Below are 20,835 nucleotides of genomic sequence, written 5' to 3'. Positions count from 1 at the left end.
TTGAGTGAGGCCTTTTTGGAAAGCTTTACATGTGCATAATGTTGAGAGTATTGGGAACGACAATGCTTAGTCTCCATTCTTGCTAGATTAGTCACTCTATGTCTAGCTATAGGAAGGGGATGAGTGTTGTGATTGTGATTTGGGAATATGAAAGTTTGACTCTTTGTGCTTAAATGATTAGTCTTTTTGGGAAAAGTGGAGAAGTATCTAGCTCTTATTGTGAAAAGTCTTGGCCCCCAATATTAAAAAAAAAAAAAAGAATAAAAAAGGGCTAGCAAAGTTGTTAGGAGCTCAGATTTGTTTTAAAATTGTGAAAATCCCTTGTTGATTTCAAAAAGAAAGAGTCTGATGTGAAAAATGTTCTTGGGATCTTTTGGTGAGAGATGTGAGTTGGGTTTTGACATTGAGGAATAATTGAATATCTTGTGTGTTTGGGAAAGGGTAGAACAATGGAGAATGAGCATTGTATGCATGAGTTGATCCCTTTCTTAGATATATTATGTGTAATGTCGAAGCTACTTTGTTTTGAGAGTAAACCACCTTAAAAGATCATTTTGAACCTCTGATTTCACTTGCATTAAAGTCTTTGTCTTACCAAACCAAATGACTTGGACCAGTTGGCCATTTGTGAGATGTCTATTGAGTTTGCTTCATAAATGTTAGAGAGATGTGGATTTGTGGTTTGTAGATGCATGGTTAATGAGTGTAGAGATCAAAGGAGCTGAGATAGGCTTAGAGAAGTTAGAGATGGATAAAATCTTTGCTCTTGCTATTTGGTATGATTATGCAAGGTTGTTAGGTTGAGAACTAAGAAGAGTTCTTTTGGTTATGAGTCCCCATTTTCAAGTTTTTTCTCCTTGGTTCTTGAAAGTTTACTTGTGGACAAGTAAAGGACTAGTGTGGGGGAGTTGATGTCTTGCATATTTTCATTGTTTTATCTTCATATTCACATGCATTTTGATCATCAAAGGCATCATCTAGGCATATCTGGGATGCATTTCATTGCACATGTCCTTATCAGGTGTTGGAGATGCAACATGGTGATCATGGAAGGTTTGAGAGGTGTTTCAGAAGCAAGAGTGATGGTCCAGCTCGTGTGCCTATTTCACTAAGTGTTGCAGCGGCCTTGTGTCACGGTGTCATTATGCCGCTGCGAAACCAAGTGTTGGATAATAAAATTGCGTACGCTCAATCGGTTTCCCGCAGCGGTTCCAGAAGCCGCCACGTTACAATCATGGAGAAAATGAGGCTAAGTGTCCCAGCGGCTTTTGGGCACAGCGGCCTTGAGGCCATGAGTCAGGATACCGCTCCACGTCGAGAGCCAGCGGCCTTGTTACCCACAGCGGCATAGTGGCCTGTCATCAAGCCGCTGTGCACCGTGTTTTACGTTAAATTGCTATTTTGCCCTCTACGATTTACACACTCTAAACCTATGTTTAAGTTATCATTTTGTAGCCACCAGGCAGATTATCTTTTGGTACTGGAAAAACATCAAACTATTGGAGATCAATCTCTTTTTGGATCATTGATCCTTTGTTCTTATTTCATTTCTTGTTGATTTCTTTCTCTGTTTATGATCAATCTGAAATCCAATATGGGTTTAAGAATGATCATGGGCATTAGTGAGTAATCACCTTTTGGATTCATGGTTAGGGTGATTAAGGGTGATTAGGCTAGTTCTAGGATGTTTTAGGTATAGATCATACTTGTTCCTTGCTAGTAGAGTGATCTTAATGCATCATTTGAGTAGGCCACTCAAAGGGTGATCTCTAGGCATTTCTCACCTGACAGGTGTTTGATGAAATGCCTGAGTCAACTCTCCTAGGCTTTTAGTGTACTTTGCCAAAGACATTTGTTGTTAAAGATGCTAAGATAGCTAATAGACTTGTTAGTAATGATTGCTTGCATGTTATTCAACCAAAGACATTTGATGTTTGAGACATGTTAGCAAATGAGCATTCATCTAGACATAGAGCTTGCTTAGAATTGTGTCTAGGCTTAAGGTTGATAGTTTGATTTATCATTTGCATTCCTTAGATCGAAACCTGATCACCCAAGGTCTAAATCCCTATACCCATGAGTTCTCCTTTCCAATAGCATAAAAGTATCATTTCTGTTACTTGCATTCTAGTTTTAGTTTAAAAACCATCCAATTCACTGATTGCATTTAAATTAGGCAAATACTTGCATTCTCTCTGCATTTGAATCCCTCAGAATTGGTTCGACAACTTACTTTCACTATACTATTATTTGACTTAGGAACCTCAAAACTCCTAACATCATTTCCTTACTGGAGTTGTGTTTCCTTTGTTAGTGGATGTGTTAGTTCTCCAAGTTAGCTTATCTATTTTGTATTTAAAGTTTGGATAACGGTAAATGAAGGAAGAGAGAAAATTGTAGTAACTTGTGTTTGTTTTATTAGTTTTTTTCACAAACTTTCTTAGTTTTGAGGAGAGGTTTTAATTGGCATCAAAGCAATTTGTGTTCTAAGCAATCAAAAATATGATTTGGTTTATTTCTAACAATTGGTATCAAAATAATTCTATCATGCGGCTTTGCTTATCTATTTGATCTGGACCACTTAACTGTGGTATCAAATCACCAAAAAAAAAAAAAGTAATCTACATTATAAATGTCCGGGAAAATTTTGGGAATCTAGAAAAGGAAATAACTAATATGAAGATCTGTCTAACCAAGGAGATAGTCAAGATGAAGTTGGATCTAAAAGAGAAAATTGTAGTAACTTGTGTTTTGTTTTATTAGTTTGTTTTTCATAAATTATCTTAGCTTTGAGGAGGAGTTTTAATTGGCATCAAAGCAACTTATGTTCTAAGATATCAAAGGAGTGATTGAGTTCACTCCTAACAAATTACTCCCTACTTTTTAAAATAGATGATGTTTTGAAGAGTTTTCGATGCTTCAAAATACATGATGTAATAGTATTTTTATACTCTCTCTATTTCATAACAAGTGTCTAACAAGTGTCATTCTAGTTTTTTTTCTTGTTACACAAAAAGTGTCATTTTATAATTCCAATACAAACTATACTTATTTTTGGCAGAAAATTAATTGCAGATTGCATTAATTTTATAAATAGTTTTATTTAACTCAAATATTATTGGTTAGAGAAGTGTAACTAATAACAACTTACACATATTTCCGTCACTTTCTTAATATGTATGAAAAATATCAATGATATCTTTATAGTTCTTTTGATGATTGATTGAATTAATTTTTATTTATATTCTTAATAATTCTTTTTTGCTATAGTATATTTCTTAATTTTATGCATTGAGCCAAAATATCTATCATTTTAAAATAGAGAAAGTATTATTTAGTGGCTTAAAAGAAGATGAGGTTTTCCTTACTAAAGAAAGTAAAAAAAATATTTCTGTCACTTTCTTAATATGTATGAAAAATATCAATGATATCTTTATAGTTTTTTTGATGATTGATTGAATTAATTTTTATTTATATTCTTAATAATTCTTTTTTTCTATAGTATATTTCTTAATTTTTATGCATTGAGCCAAAATATCTATCATTTTAAAATAGAGGAATTATTATTTAGTGGCTTAAAAGAAGATGAGGTTTTCCTTACTAAAGAAAGTAAAAAAAATTAGAAAAAAAAAGATGGGTAAGAGAGAATATAAGAAGATGAGAAAGATGGCACAACAGTCCTCCGACTTTACAAGAAATCAATCTCCCACACGAATTCGCATGTTACTAAACTTCTCATATATTCGATTCCTCGCCGACTTTTCATTTTCTTTTTGTTTAACAATCGTATTTCAAAGTTCAGATTTGGAGTCTTTGTTTCAAGAAAAATTCTATGATCTATGATTCAGTTCCCCGAGGCGTCGGGTATTTACTGGATCATGATAAGAATATCGGCATATTAGCTATTTCGATGAACTTACACATTAATATATACTCCAACAGTCAGAATATTTTGCGCCACAATATACCAACAAAAAATATTTATGTTGAGACGTGGTGCTTAAAAGTCAAGCGTACGTTGCCAAACATTTGAAAAACTGACCAGCTATGGACCATTTCTTCTTCTTCTTTCTCTTGCTTTCTTTAGAGTCAAGAAAGTAAATGAGAAAGGTAACCCATGCGTGATATACGACTATATTTATATATATATATATGAAAGAAGCATCCAAAACTTTAGTTTATTAGTAGAATTAAGGAAAATGAAAGCTGTGGTGAGCAAACTGCATTGTTCTTCGACGGAGGAGGTGATGATAGTGAGACGGCGGCCACACGTGGTTAACGGCGGTGGCTTCGTGGTCACAGATTGTAGAGAGAAGAATATTTTCAAGATTGATGGTTGTGGAGTTCTTGGCACCAGAGGAGAGTTAGTTCTCAGAGATGGTATTGGAGTATGATTCCTAGATAACTTAGGAATTATACAAGATTATATTTAGATAAGGTTTTCATATATTTTCATATTCTAGTTTGGCTTTATTAATTTCCTATTGTAGATTTACTTAGCTGGTTATATAAACAAACTCTTTCATCAATAAAACACATCTTACTTTTGATCCCAAACTAGATTTGTCATGGTATCAGAGCAAGAACAAAAGAAAAAAAAGAAAAAAAAAAAGAAAACTTCAAAAACGATTTCTCGATCTTCAAAACATCTTGTTGTTCTTACAAAACGAAGAACAACACATCCATTCAAACATCTCGTTGTTCCTACAAAAACCGTAGTACAACACATCCTTCTTCATCAATTATCATCATCATCTCGTTGTTCCTGCAAAATCGTAGTACAACACATCCTTCTTCATCATCTGTGTTTCGTGATCTTTTGAAATACAGACCATCCATTCAAAACATCAATCATCCTCTCATCATCAACTTCCATATGGCAAGCAGCTCACGGAAGTTCATATTTCTTGACGGCAGTCTACCGGCAGCCGATTCACTCTATCATGAAGATTGGACAGCAAACAATCATCTCATTATAGGATGGATAAAACAAACAATCAAATCAAAAATTCGATCATTTATCTCAACTCGAAAAGAGTTACGAGACATTCATCACTCAAGCTTCCACAACATCAACAACCATCGTTGTTTCACAAGCCTTTGAATTATTTCTACTACTATATTTTGAAGATTGTCCAATCTCATACGTGTTACCACGTATTAGATTGAGGGAGGGTATTGGAGTATGATTCCTAGATAACTTAGGAATTATACAAGATTATATTTAGATAAGGTTTTCATATATTTTCATATTCTAGTTTGGCTTTATTAATTTCCTATTGTAGATTTACTTAGCTGGTTATATAAACAAACTCTTTCATCAATAAAACACATCTTACTTTTGATCCCAAACTAGATTTGTCAGATGGTGATGGTAATGATTTGCTTCTCATCCATAAAAAGGTAACATTTTATTATTATTATGCCAAATCTGTAATGCTAAACTTTTAACGTTTTCCCATAAAATCTAGATTATAGACCAACCAAATGATTAATTTATGTCTTTGTGAATTTAATGATCGAGTAGCTTATACGCTTTTGAAAGAAAGGTAATGTAGACTTATAGTTAGGCAAGAGCTTAATAAACAACCATTGGTGGAAATACATTTGCGTTTTATGAAGCAGACGTGTGTTTTCTCAGGCATTAGTTATACACTTATAGGTCTTATAACATACACACTATTTCTATATTTTCCACGTACATAACGTCCCAATAGAAAAACAACTTTTTTATACAGAAAAACTGATAATGTCGTTGAAAACTAATTCAATCTACTCTTTGTAAAATGTGATAGACTATCTGTGTTTTAAGTCTATGAAAATGGAGTTCAAAAATCAATAAAATAGCAATATACTACATGAAATTGCTATAACATTGAACCCCAAAATTGTATAATATTAAGGGAGCTATCAAATGCCTTTTTTGTTACTAGCCACGCCTTTGAGCGCCATCCCTCTTAACAGATATACACGAATCGACATATTAAAGAATTGGTGCGTCAAGTTAAAGCAACCTTCTTAACAGATATTCCATTAGATGGAAAAAGTTGATTTGGAGTTGTGTGGTGGAATCTTGGTGTACTTTCTTTATTACAAGTCTCATGTGTTTTGTTTGAGTGGTGTAGGGAGGAATGGTCCAGGCTCTAAGCATTCATAACAAATGGAGAGGCTATAGTTACGACTATCAAGGAAGCCCTAAACCTATTTTCACATTGAGAGATCCTAAGCAATCTTGTTTCTCCATAACCGGTTCCATCCGCATCTCCGTTCAACCAGGGAATTGCTACTTTGATGTGAGAGGGTATTTTCCGGACAGGGATTGCAGCATCGTGGATTCAACGGGAAATAGCATCGCTAAGGTAAAAGAATGGAGTGGGAGCAAAGATATATACTCGGTGGTGATAAAAGCAAATGTTGATAAAGCTTTTGTTTTTGGAGTAATCGCGGTTCTTGACTATATCTATGGCGAATCTACAAGCTGTTGATCGGTTCATCACTTTCTGAAAATCATCAGTCTGCAACTTACTATAGACTTGCCTGACGGTTTGAAGGCTACAATGTCGTTTTTATAAAATAATTGCTCGGACGCTGTGAATACTTTTACACAATCAACTTATGCTAGCAACAGTTGACTCTTGTTTTCTAATAGTTCAAAGTCATTATTATTAAGGTGTTATAATAAAACCTTTTACTCTTCGCCCATGTGGTTTGGTTATTGGATCTTAATTTGACACCCATACACGCAAACAATATAAAAGAGGATCTGAGAAAGAGATGGTTCAAATGGAAACAACAAGATTCATAACACAGATTGAAACAAGTTTCTATGAGATGTGAATGTTCTTAGAAAGACATGAAAGTAAAAGGAAGAGAATGCAAAGTCTGATTTCAAAGTGATCAGTCACGTTCGCTAATGGCAGTCAAATGCTCCTCGATCTCCTCTGTTTCAAGGGAACGGAAGATCGGGTTATCAGCTCTCACAACTCCAACCTGGGAAACCAAAACAAGGCCAAGAACATGACTTTCACAAGCTTTAACAAAAAATCACAGACATAGACGAATACAAAAAAAGTGAACAGAGAGTGAGTGAGAATTGATACCTCAATCTCAGTTGCCTTGAAGTCTTCTTGAAGAACAGATTGCAGGGCAGATATGGCAGTCTACAAAAGTATTGAAGATAACTCAAAAATCAGAAATAGTGAACCAAATGATCACCCGATAGATAGAGACAGAAGACTAAAAGAGGAGGATCAGTAGTGACTTCTACCTGCACTGTTTCATCATAAGTGAAGGCAGGGTTTTCTTTCATTTTCTTCTCCAAGAAATTGATTGCTTCTTGCTCTTTCATACCTGCACTAGTTGCCTGCATCATATGTTTGCTTACTTATTAGTTGAGACACCAAGCCTCTTATTCCACCACGAAAGACAAAAATATATAACATTGGCCTCCTTAAATCGTGGGTACATTGTCTAGTATCTACAATAAATGTAACTAAATCATATTCTCCATGTGTTGTTTCACCTCCATAGTCAACCAATAACAGCAACAAAAAACTATCTCCTAGTTCTTAACAAACAGAAATTATGTTTTAAAATAATATAAATATTGATAGCTTATCAGTAAGATCTATGGTTAGATAAAAAAAATGAGTTACAGTACAGCAAGGATGTTGATAGGAGTAGTCTAGACATTAATATGCGTGAACGATGGGAGGCAGAAGCTTATGTTTAACCATAACAAGTAGAGTGGCATTACCTTGTGACCGTAAAAGTGTCCAGCTGGGTCACACTTGTAAAGCAGGGGTCCTCTCTCTTCATCCATACCCAGCACCATGGCAACTAAAGAAAGACAAAGGAAACAAGAATGAGTCCCTAAATCTCTATTATGCAAGAAAGAGACTGGAAACTTGCCTACTCCAAGAGGTCTCATGTAAGCATGTTGAGTGTAGACCTGTGACTTGTCTGCAATCCTGTCAGCAAAATCAATCGTTCGTGGTTAGTAAATTTTAGTTAGAGCAAGATAAAAGAGTAAAAAGGGAGAGTGTACCATTTAGCAAGGATGTCGGCAGGCATCTCGTATCCGTATTGGAACCTAAACTCAGCTGCCTCATTCCTTGCTTGTGTGACCAATGACCTTGAATCAGCTGTAACATTCCATTAATAGTTACAGATTTTAGATTTAAAAAAAAACACTAAAAGAAAAAAGTGTCGAGCTAGAAAGATGCAAACCTGTCATGCCAGTGGCTAACAAGCCAAGGTACTTAGTGACAGGGAAAAGATGAGATACGCTAGACTGATCTAGAAGCTTGTCCTGCACAATTTCGCAACAATAAAAAAAAATCTCAAATTTATAAGATCCCCAAATCATAATAGATCTATGACCTAATAATACAAGAAGCAGGCTTTTGGCAGTTAAAAGAAACAATGAAAGGGGGGGGGGGAACGTACGGGGACTTTCTTCTGGGTAACGACGCATACTGAATCTTTTCCGCGAACACCGATGGAGGTGATTCCAGCTGCTTTGACGGCTTTGAATGCATATTCGACTTGGAAGAGACGACCTTCCGGTGAGAAGATCGTGATGTGACGATCGTATCCTGCGCCGCTTCCTCTGCTCATATTTTTCTCTCGGCCTTAGATTCACTAATAAAACCCTTTGCTCCTTTGTTGTTCTGCGATCTATTAAAGACGACGGAATAGAAGAAAACTTTGCCTTCAAGACAGAAATATGTATAGCCGATGTTCCTAAACTACCCTTGAACTAAAACTAATTACACTTTTTTTTGGCCAAATTTGCTGGAAAACCAAAAAACAAAAGATATTTAGGACATCATGCAGAAAAAAGATAATTAGGTAACCAGATAGAAGAAAAAAATGAAATTGTCATAATTGTCCCCCTGCATTATATGTTCTAGATTTCACTCTCTTCCTCTAAAACGCATGTATCTCTTTTTTTTTAGCAAATACAACGCAGGTTGTAATTCCTAGATCAAAGTGCTCATCGAAAGTAGCAAAAAGCATAGCATAAGATTCAATAAAACCGAAACTGACTTGTTCTTATTCTTAACCGAAACATAGAAAGCTAAAACTTCAAAAAAAAAATCAAAAGTAAAATAACCGAACACGACACAAGCTTCTTCCTTTTTTTTTTAATTAATTCCCAGGAATCTCAACCTCATCCTCTTTAATCTCCTGCTGAATATCCTTCGGATCTTTCCCATCCACCGTATACCCAACTGACACGCAAGTCCCGAGAATCTCCCTCACGGTCCCGCTCAGCTCCTTGGCAATAGATCTCGGCCTCATGATCCTCGCGATCTCGATGACGTCATCGAACACACACACACACACATTCATTCGTTCATCCATCCTATAACCGATTCTCAGATCTCTTAAGGAAGAAAAAATGGTGGTTTCTGCACTTGAGGAATTCGTGCATATGGCCAAACTCGCAGAGCAATACGAGCGCTAGGAAGAGATGGTGGAGTTCATGGAGAAAGTCTCTGCCGCTGTCGACGGCGACGAGCTCACCGTCAAGGAGCGAAACCTCCTCTCCGTCGCGTACAAGAACGTGATCTGCGTTCGCCGCGCCTCGTGGCGCATCATCTCTTCGTCGAGCAGAAGAAGGATAAACAATATATATGAAAGAGACATAACCGTTCACCTATAGGGACACTTTCGTATATATGAAAGGTGAAACAGTACATTACCGTTCACCTAAATAATTTTTTTTTCTTGTATATCAGATGCAATTTGCCTTTTTTTGACACTTTTGTGTTTGTCACTTTTTTTTTCCTTTTTATATATAATTGTAATTAGACATGGACATTCCGGCACTCTTGACCTTCGGTTATTCTGATTTTGATTATTCTCTATAACACCCTATAGATCCTATTCTAGTATATTTCTAACTACAGATTGGTTTTTATCACAATCTAAAACCCATAAAGTAATCATATATCATTTGGGTTCTTTTTGGATCGATTCAAGTTATATTGAGGTAAAATTTAAAAATAAAACAATAAATCATAAGAAACAGAAACATATAATTGAAACTCTTAAAAATCAAACTAAGTACAAAGATTTTAAAAACTGAAAATATTAACATCTAACATAATGTAAATAGCAAGTAGTAACACTTAAAAGTTTCAAAACTGAAATACATAAACAAAAGCAACAAACATGTCTTGTGTGACACACAATCAGATGAAAGACATTTGAAAAATCTTGAGCTTAGGAATACTTGATGTCATATACTATATTCTGATGCAAAGACAGAACAAAACAAATCAATAAACAAGCAAAATGAAAAGCTAAAACGTTACAAGATAGAAGATGACATACTCCTCTGATCTCTTTTTTTTGTTATTCAATGTCTTTAAAGATTTGTGCATTACTAAGTATTCTTGACTCGCAATGAATGTCTTGCTTAAGCCATTGTTCAGTACACATCAATACCTCAACCATTAAGTGAGTAAGGCAGCTTCGACATGGGCTTATGATCCTTCCACCCGTACTGAAAGCACTCTCGGATGCAACAAAAGAAACCTGCATTGAAAGGATACCCTTTTGCAATATGTGAGAGAATTGGGAGCTTGATATAATTTGGCTTCCAAAACGAAAGGACATCATACTCTACACCAGCTATCAAATCTGAATTCTCAACTGCTTCTTTCAAGTATATATCAAGCTCGTCCCGATTCTCAGTTCTCAACGACAAGTAGATAATCGATTGTTGCTAGTTTTAGCTTCATCAGGTTTCTCAGCGGCTGACTTCTCATATCCTTTACCATACTCTTTAAATAAACTACGCAAAATGCCAATCACCGAATCATACATTGCTTTCCCTTCCAGACTGTCCTTCCCATAAAGCTCATCAAAACACAGGCTAGCGAGCACCATCTTCTTTGTTGGATCAAAAACTGTTGCCACAATTAACATCTTGTTGATGTTCTTTAGCCCATCCCAGTACTTGTCAAACTTTTTGTACATCTCCATAGACGTATCCTTCAGCTCATGATATGTGTTATGACTTAACGCCATAAGGTAGGTGGCTAAGTTCACAATCTCCTCGTAACACTTGTAATCATTGAGAGATGATAACGCAGACACAACCTGTGTGGAGTTATAGAAGATCACTAGGAAATGGTCTAATCTTTCGATTGCTTTCCAGTTAGTGTATTGAAGAAGTCCAGCTCTTTTTTTTTTCTGTTATCCATCTCCAAAAATAATCATTGTACAGTTTATCCTCTTCCTCCATTTTGTTAAACGCAACTCTAAACTTCAAAATTGTACTCAACATCAGGTAAGTGAGAATTCCACCAGATAGTGACATCTAAAGGCAAGCTTCCTCTAATCATTCTAACAGAATCTACTTTCTACTCAAAGAATATCAACCTACCTGAACCTCAACATAGACTACAAAATTATGAACTGCATTCACACTCTCATCAATATCAGTCAACCTACTTGTCCTTCACAATCAAGTTAATGATGTGTGCACTACATCTCATATGCAAGAATTCTCATCTAAAAAGTAATGCGTCATTAGACACTGAAGATAATTGACTATGGAATCTTCTCAACGCGGATGAATTAGCAGTAGCATTGGCAATAGTTACGCAAAATATTTTTTCGATTCCCCAATCAGCCAAGACATCTATAAGAACCCTATAGATTGTCTGACCTTTGTGATCACTGACATGTTTGAACCCTATGATAAGCTTCTTCAGTCGCCAACAAGCATCAACGTAATGCACAATCACCATCATTTAACTTTTTCCTTTAAACAATAAAAATAGTCAAACACATTAGCTATAAACCACCCAAATATCAGTACATACTCATTTAACTTAAATGATTTAAGATTCAAGAAAATGCTTATGGGTTATTTTTGCCTCCCAAATAATAATAGTCAGAGATATTCTTTGCTTGTTTGCTATAAACCACTTCTTCATAGCAAGCTTCCTCTCAAAGTACATCCTTAAAATGTTCTTTGTTGATGTCCTCCTTGACACATGTTTGTCTAAATTCATCTGCACAGATAAAAAAATATTACATAAGACAAACTGAAACTGTTCCAATAAACGAAAGTACTAAACTATTACATGCTTTGTTACAAAAGTGTTTCCAAGCCACATTTTCTACCCAACATAATGGTAACTCCCTTATCACCATCATCTCATTGGTTGCTTCTTTGTAAGTTTCTTCACTAACGTGTACTTTATATGATATGAATGGCGAACCAAGAAAGATGACCGAGGTGTACTTTATTCCTTAGTTAAGGAGTAACATCATCATTCTTGGTCAAGAAACTGAGTCAGGTTGTGACATAAGGTTAAAGGGAGAGAATCTGACTATGCATGATTGGAACGGAAAAATTCTAGTCAAATCAAATAGATCGAAAAACAGGCTCTACAAAGTTCATATGTGAACAAGAGACATCACAGCGAAATAAGTGAGTCAAATAGGTGGCATGCAAAACTTGGACACATTAATAAAACAACTATGAAGACTATGATACACAAAGGACTTGTCCAAGGAATTCCCAACGTCAATATCGTGAAAGACATGTGCCCATTGTGCTTACTTGGGAAACAAGCAAGGAAAGCTTTTCCTCAAGCAACATCGTACAGAGCAGAAAAACCGCTCGAGCTTATCCACGGGGACCTGTGCAGACCTATGACACCAAGTACTCCTGGTGGGAATCGTTATATCTTTGTTGTTGTGGACGATCATTCACGATATATGTGGACGGTTCTACTGAAAGAGAAAGGTGGAGCATTTCTAAAGTTTAAAAATCTGAATGGATTTTTGGAACAAGAAACAAAAGAGAAGGTGGGAACTTTTAGAGCTGATCGAGTTAGAGAGTTCGTGTCACATGAATTCAATATGTATTGCGATGATGAAGGTATCAAAAGACACCTCACTGCTCCGTATACTCTGCAGCAGGATGGAGTGGTGGAATAAGAAACAGAACGCTAATGGAGATGGCAAGAAGTCTACTTAAGCATATGCGCATGCCTAATTACTTGTGGGGTGAAGCAATACGACATGCGACTTATCTAATAAAAAGGATAGCCACGAGATCTCTACAAGACCAGACGCCATATGAAGCGCTACGAGGAAGAAAACCAAACATAAGTCACATGTGTATATTTGGATGCATTGGTTATGCTAAGATAGATAAGGTACACCTACGAAAGCTCAGCGATAGGTCAAGAACGCTAGTTCATCTAGGAACAGAACCGTGATCCAAGGACTACAAACTATTTGATGCTGATACACGAAGAATAGTGGTAAGCCTTGATGTCGGTTTTGACGAGAAAAAATGTTTGAATTGGAAGAAACATGCCAGGAAAGTTAAAAGCTATGGTGACTTTGTGGTCACGATGGGTGAGTTTGGCAATCACGGGGTTACTGAGACATCAAACCCAGACAACGACAACCTTACTGACAAAACAACGAACAATGAGAACGAAAACATCGACGAATCAGAAAATTCAGGAACAAATATCTTTGAACCAGTCAAAGAAAGTCAACAGGAAAATAGAGTATTGGAAGAAGTCAAAGACAAACCTCGAGACCCAAGTACCTTGAAGATTACGTCATGATTGCTGAAAAAGAAGGAGAGATGTTGTTGTTGTGTTTAAACAATGAACCAAGGAACTTTATTGAGGCAAGCGTGCTCAAAGAATGGATTGATGCATGCAAGGATGAAATGCAGTCCATCAAGAAGAATGAGGTATGAATGTTGGTTGACTTACCGATTGGAGCTAAACCCATTGGTCTCAGATGAATTTTTAAGATCAAGCGCAATTCTGATGGCTCTATCAACAAGTATAAAGCACGTCTAGTAGCCAAAAGGTATGTGCAGCAAAACCACTCCCGTGGAACGCCTTGAGACCATTAGATTACTTGTCAGCATTGCAGCTACGAACGGATGGGAAGTAGGATGGGAAGTGCATCAACGTCAAGACAGCCTTCCTTCATGGAAAGTTAAAAGAAACGGTTTACGTTTCACAAAGTTTCAAAGTGAAAAGAAATGAAAAAAGTATATAAACTTAAAAAAACATTGTACGGACTACAATAGGCACCAATAACTTGAAACATCAAATTGAATAGGATACTACTCGAGTTTGGGTTTTAAAATTGTTCCAAGGAACACTCGATATATAGAAAAGCCGTGGAACAAAGCATTCTTGTTGTGGCGATTTATGTCGATGATTTATTTGTGTGTGGAGCAAGCGAGAAGATCATTGAAGATTTTGAAATATTATTAAGCATCACAACTATGCTCATGCATAGCAAGAAGATCATTTGGTATGTTATTTGTTTCTTGCATCTCTTTTTCAACCAATCTTTATTGTTTTAGTTGCTGGAATGTAATGTTAACAGGGCTAGCCATTCAGAAATTTTCATCAATGCTCTTATTCTTTAGCTAATAACTAGATCTCGATCCGCGCAACCGCGCGGATGTTTGTTTTCATTTATTTTTATATAAAATTTTTGTTTTTAATTCTAAATTCTATATATTCTAATATATATGAGGTGTGTCTATCACTTTTTAAAACAAAATAATTTTACCGTTTATTTTTTTGTTGGATATGTTGTTTCAAACTTTTACATATATTTGTATCTTCTTATATATATATGGATCATTATTTCATTAACTCGTAAATACATATAAATATTGGTAAATAATGTTTTCTTGTCACCTCCAAAGATATTGTAACATTTCACAATTTTAGAATTTTTTTTAACAAATTAAACTTTTAGCTTCATAGATGTATATTATTGAATATATTTAAGATTGTTCAAACATAATAATATTAGAGTATACTTGTTCTCCATCAAATAGATTGTTTCAAAATTTCAAATGTGTTTGTTTCTTTTTATATATTTTTTTTGTTGGATTACTATTTCATTATCGAATAAATAAACAGAAATAGAATTTGGAAAATATTAAAATATTATCATCTCCAAAGATAATAAAACATTTAACAAAATAAGAAAGTTAACAAAAACTAAACTTAAAGCTTCATGTATAAATTTATAAAGAATTTAACTAAACATTTTTTCAATGAACTATATAATTTTTAAAGTTAAGATTGAAAAGATTTAAATTGTATACATATGGATCAAGTATTCTTTAAAATATACATATGGGTCATATACTTGGAAATGAGAAGGCGATCTATTGATGAGAATTACTAGTGTGATACTATGAATTACCGAAATTGTAATTCTTATCCCGTTTTTAATTAATATTGGATTTCGGTTTAAGCACATTATCTTAACCGGAAATAATATTCAAATCTTTGTTAGAAATTCAAATTATAGCTGATTTATAGGAATTGATTCATATATTATTAAATTTATAAGGATTCAAATATGTGTTTGTTAACCCAACATGAATTATAAGAATTGATTAGATATATTATTAAAAGTCATTTTTCTAGTGAGGATCCATTTTGAAAAAAATCACACATATATCAATGTTGTAACTTTTCTTTTAATATAATAGATAACACTCCAATTTACTCAACGTCTATAAAAATGTTATTTCTGCTTATCGTCTCTTTCTTATCCCAAGACAATCTTTACAACACATGTATTCGTTATAGTGCTGTTACAACCAATATAGAGGGGAAGAACCTGTCAAATGCACCATTCGGCTTTTCATTTTGCTCACCAGAAAACAAAAAGCACGCAAGTTTGATTATTTATCCCGGATTATCGTTACAAATTAAGTAGTTTAAAACAGTACAAAGCTTATTGTATCGTTAGTTACAAAGTATTGTGCTTTGTTGCAATAACATAAAGGTGGACACATCTGCGACTCGTACACAACTTCACTTTCCTGTCATCTTTTCGGCAAAGCTGCTTATGTCAAATGCATCATTGTCATTCTTTGTTATGACCCCCTGCACATACATTCTTTGTTATCTGACCGTCCCCCAGCATACAAACCTTGAATTAACCCGGAACAATTATAATCTTTGGAGATACAAACCTTGTCGGTTATGATTCCTGCAATCAGCTCAGCTGGAGTCACATCAAAAGCTGGGTTCCAAACCGAGATCCCTGGTGCTGCAATGCGTTCACCAAGCCCTCCATGTGTGTTCAGCAACTCCTTTGCTGTTCTTTCTTCTATCACTATCTCTTTCCCGGACGAAAGAGAAAGATCCACTGAGGTGAGAGGTGCAGCAACATAAAACGGTATCCCGTGATGTTTTGCGCACAGGGCGAGACTGTAAGTCCCAATCTTGTTAGCAGTATCACCTGGAAATATAATAATAGATTAAATTGGTTTTCAGATTTATGAAAAGAAAATCAGATTATCTTAAGTGCACCATTTGAAGCCACACGGTCTGCTCCAACAATGACACCATCTACACGACCATCTTTCATAAGTGCAGCTGCAGCTGAGTCTGCAATGAGAGTTGCAGGGATCTTTTCATGCACCAACTCAAACGCTGTAAGCCTCGATCCCTGTCAGTGGTCATTCAACAACTGTTCAAGCAATGGAGGACAATATTCAAGAATCATCTGTCCTCCTTTACCTCACCATGTTATTGACGAACACAGATGTCAAACTATGGTCTCAAAAACAGCTTGTGGTATTCAATGAATTCTAACAAATACTTAAATGTAAAAAGTAATATTTAGGAGGTTTACTTGATTGAATGGACGTGTTTCTGTGCAGTATGCTCTTTCTAAGACTCCTTGAGTGTGGAGTGCACGGATAACACCCAGGGCAGTTCCATATCCGGCAGTAGCAAGGCTACGAACAAAAGGGAATTGTCAGTTAGGTGATAAAACATCCACAAACTCTATTCAGTGAGTTTTCAGAATCATACCTGCCGGTGTTGCAATGGGTCAGAACAGAAAGCTTGTCAGGATTTTTGGCTTGCTGCCTCAGTAAGCTTGAACCAAAGGTCCCTATTGCTTGGTTTGAAGCGACATCATCTTCGAGCATATTCTCAGCAGCTTCGATATATGCCTGAGGAACAACAAGGCATAGGTAGTGAAGTGTGAACTTACAAAAGCAAAATGGCTCAGCTATGTTCAGATAAATGATACAGAAAAAGCCAAAAGAGTATATGCGAAGATGAAGCTATCATTCATTACTCAGTGGAAATCAAGTTCTCTAAGCTATTAAAAACAGGAAGCTATAAATCTAATATTCCTAAGAAGAAAAACAAAAAAAAAAGAAAAATGGCTTTTACAGAATTACCTTGAAAATGGAGTTAGGTTCAAGGGCAGAAGTAGCCAAGGCATTTGCTATAACATGTTTAAGTTTCAAAGCAGCATCCGCAAGATTAACAGCTGTTGGCCGGCTGAAGAAGACACATACATAGATAGACAAAGCAAAGGGACTTAAAGAATCATGACAAGAAGCAAAATGAAAAACTTATAATAATCTAAATTTAACTACCTTGACACCAAATAATCCAACTTCTTCTCAAGGAGAGTAACAGCTTCTGCTGATGATCCATCGAAACCACTAAAGTTGGAGACTTCAACAGCTAAAGAGAGAGCTGCAGCAATGGCTATAGCAGGAGCACCACGTACCACCATCTCCTGTATCGCACTCCTAATGAACACCATCGAAACTATTAACACGTTTGCGAATCAAAAGATATGATTTTTTTGTTACCATCCATCAGCAGCATCACGGATCTCTAAGTAAGTAGTCTCCAAAGGAAGCTTCCTCTGATCGAGTAACTGGAGAGAACCAGGCTTGTAGCAGATAGACTTGAGGGTGGTGTCTCCTTCGCTTGACATGCTTGCAGAAGATGTCGTTTCGATCTTTGAATTGGCGTCGGAACAAAGGAATGAGAAAGACTCTGTGTGGGTGTGAGAAATGAGAATCAGATTCCTATAGCAACAAGGCGGCGTGAAACGAGCCCCGGCTTTTTTTTAGGGAGAATTTGTGAAATAATAAAAAAAAACTGAAATTAGATTTTACTAAAAGATTTTTTAAAAATTAAAAATATCAATTATTTTTTAACCCAAAAACAAATTTCCTTTTTAAGATTTTTTTTTAAAAAAGATTTTTTTTACTAAAGATTTTTTTTAAAAAATATTTTTTAAAAATTAAAAATCTCAATTATTTTTTAGCCCAAAAAACAAATTACCATTTTCTAAAACATTTTCTTTTTTTAAGATTTTTTTTTTTAAATGAACTTTTAAAAAAGAATTTTAAAAATCAATTTTTATTAATAAATAAGAAAACTGAATATTCTCAAATATTCTTTTCTAATATTATCCTTATCCGTAGAACATGTATTCTAAAATAGGTATAATACATTAAACATGTTAGAAATCGATTTCTACTAATTTTAGATTTATAATAATATGTAGATTCTGATTTATATAGGTTTTAGATTTGTAATAATGTGTAGATTTTTATTTCTACAGATTTTAGAACTATAAGTTTAGCGTAGAATGTGTTTTCCAAATAGTTTTAGATTACTATTATTTACGTAGAACACGTATTCTAATAAAATATTATTGAAATAAAACTAGATATTTATTTGACTTTAAAATATAGCGCGGGTTTTTCTTTGGATTGTATACAAAGTTTGTGAATTAGTATTTCGAAGTACGTTGTACATTATTATGTTTGTATAAAAAGTTTGTAAATTAGTTTAAATACAATGGCAGAATATGTAAATAAAAAAATACAAAAATGAAGTACTTAATTTATTGTAAATGCAATGATTAAATGTGTAAATAAAAGAAAATATATATATACTGCTATTCTTGTTACCAAACAATCAATACTATTAAAACAGAAGGCTCTTTTTTGAGGTACCCTTCTGTTTCAACAGTATTTACCATTCGATGCCACTGGATTTATTTAAACATATGCTTTTTATTAAATTCTGTTTTTCCTTTTATTCCAACAAAATATATATATTTGCTTACTATCTCTCTCTTTCATCGACAAAAAAAAACTCTTCTCTCCAGCAATATTACCTTATTTCTCTATCATGTTCAATCAAATCACTAAAGCCTATGTTTACCATTATTGTGAAACAGGAAATGCAATCACTTATGCCACGATATCATTAAAGGAGAGAGTGCAACAGCGTTGTTGTATAAGAACAGAGCACGATGGTTACTTTCTTTTTAATCAAAAAATTGTAAAAGTTTGTTAGAACTCTTCTTCATCTTTTCTCAGTGGATTTTCTTGGTAATTTTCTAGGAAATCTACTTATTATTATTTTAGAGCTGTTTTTATTATGTTTCTTATTATGAATGTTGTATCAAGATACTATTCATCGTCTTTCTTCATTACGGTTTAACCGTAACACATTGATCAAGCTTGGTGCAGTGTTTTGGGTGGATCGCTCTCCCTTTGCTCTTCTTTTACGACCATGGTGAGGTATATCGAGTTGGTTGAGGTGAAGTTTAGACATCAAAGGTGGGATTTGATCTTATTTTTCTTATTCTCAGGTGAGGATTCTATTTGAGAACGGCGGGTACTCGATCAGATTTTTGCGGAGTTGGGTCCATTGTGGTTGTGGTCGCGGATCGGTGGATTCCATGGCAATTCAAGACAAGTATTCCACAATCCCAACACTTTTGCAAGTTATCACCACCGGAGTTACCACCGGAGAACTGAGAATAAATCACAAAGCTGGCTGGAGGGAGGTGGCTTGGAAGATTGTGGCTGTGGGTTTTAGGAGACGGCCGATGAATCCGCTTAACTGAGGTATATTACTTTGCTTCCCGTTTGTACCAGTTTGAAGGGGAATATATCTTTGTAATCCTAACAAAATAGATTTTATTCTAATAAAATCTATTTAATCCAACAAATTTAATTATAAAATTTCTTAAATAACCGAACAACAGTAAAATCTCATATTTTAACTTGCCCTTAATTTTAGGATTGATTTGTTTGTTGCATAATTGTTTTGATTTATTTTGGAAACTTAAAAATACTTTTAGCATTTGAGATTAATTTATAACTAAAAAAATATGTGAAGAGAATTTTAAATATTTATATTTGTTTCAATTATCATTTAAGTGACCGCAAAAAAAATTAATTTTAAATTTTAAATAAATAGTACAAAGAACACATTTAATAAATCAATTTGTTAACCTCTAACAAACTATTTTAAAAAATGTTACAGATACTCATAATATTGACACATATTATAAAATTGTAGAAATAATTATTTTCTAAATCAATATGACTTAAATTTACTAAATATATGCGCTTAAAATTATAATTTGACATAAATTTAACTATTTAAAATTAATATGACTTAAATTTACTAAATATATGCGCTTAAAATTATAATTTGACATAAATTTATAACCTCCTTTTTTATTTTCTATATTCAAAGAACCCATAACTATTCTTTATACTAACTAGAATTCACGAATACATTATATATGACTGGAAAATTAAGCATAAATTAGAATTAGTTAATTAATATTTATTAATAATTATTATCTATATTAATAATTTTAGGTTAAACAGAAGTTCCTCTAATAATAATAAGGTATAAATAGTAATTTAAAGATTTAACTATTTCAAGACTCATTAATTATTTATTAATAAGTATTATTTATATTAGTTTAATATTTATTAAATTAAAAAAAATTGAAATAACAAATGATTAAATCTACAAAACCATAATACGGATTCTGAATTATCTTCAATCTTAAAAAATAGTTTAATTTAAAATAAAAATTTAAATCACATATTAAATTTAATAAAAGTATAGAAAAGGTTTAAGACACACAAAATGAATTTTATCAATGCAGAGCGGGTTAAAATATAAAAATATTTTATTTAAATTAAGATATTAAAAA

The 20,835-nt window shown here is 34.2% G+C and overlaps 3 protein-coding genes across 3 annotated transcripts; 1 reads left to right on the top strand and 2 right to left on the bottom strand.

Moving 5' to 3' along the window:
* The first annotated feature begins 3,934 nt into the window (after positions 1-3,934).
* Positions 3,935-6,646, top strand: LOC108857214 (protein LURP-one-related 6). Its single transcript, XM_056986529.1, has 3 exons — positions 3,935-4,382; positions 5,371-5,403; positions 6,126-6,646. Exons 1-3 carry the CDS (start codon positions 4,200-4,202, stop codon positions 6,483-6,485), a joined length of 576 nt encoding a protein of 191 aa, XP_056842509.1. The 5' UTR covers positions 3,935-4,199; the 3' UTR covers positions 6,486-6,646.
* A 114-nt stretch (positions 6,647-6,760) lies between these two features.
* Positions 6,761-8,699, bottom strand: LOC108857213 (proteasome subunit alpha type-6-B). The gene is made up of 8 exons (XM_056986528.1): positions 8,449-8,699; positions 8,230-8,311; positions 8,048-8,144; positions 7,912-7,970; positions 7,757-7,839; positions 7,268-7,363; positions 7,101-7,160; positions 6,761-6,990 (listed from the first exon to the last, which is right to left on the bottom strand). The coding sequence occupies exons 1-8, from the start codon at positions 8,617-8,619 to the stop codon at positions 6,898-6,900; spliced, it is 741 nt and encodes a 246-aa protein (XP_056842508.1). The 5' UTR covers positions 8,620-8,699; the 3' UTR covers positions 6,761-6,897.
* A 7,000-nt stretch (positions 8,700-15,699) lies between these two features.
* On the bottom strand, positions 15,700-17,905 carry LOC108856582 (methylthioribose-1-phosphate isomerase). The gene is made up of 8 exons (XM_018630420.2): positions 17,663-17,905; positions 17,441-17,599; positions 17,240-17,342; positions 16,863-17,005; positions 16,681-16,786; positions 16,356-16,494; positions 16,016-16,284; positions 15,700-15,926 (listed from the first exon to the last, which is right to left on the bottom strand). The coding sequence occupies exons 1-8, from the start codon at positions 17,788-17,790 to the stop codon at positions 15,855-15,857; spliced, it is 1,119 nt and encodes a 372-aa protein (XP_018485922.2). The 5' UTR covers positions 17,791-17,905; the 3' UTR covers positions 15,700-15,854.
* Positions 17,906-20,835: the final 2,930 nt, after the last annotated feature.

Source organism: Raphanus sativus, chromosome 5, assembly GCF_000801105.2.
Source record: "Raphanus sativus cultivar WK10039 chromosome 5, ASM80110v3, whole genome shotgun sequence".
NCBI lineage: Eukaryota > Viridiplantae > Streptophyta > Magnoliopsida > Brassicales > Brassicaceae > Raphanus > Raphanus sativus.
This window is presented reverse-complemented; position numbering and strand designations above follow the sequence as displayed.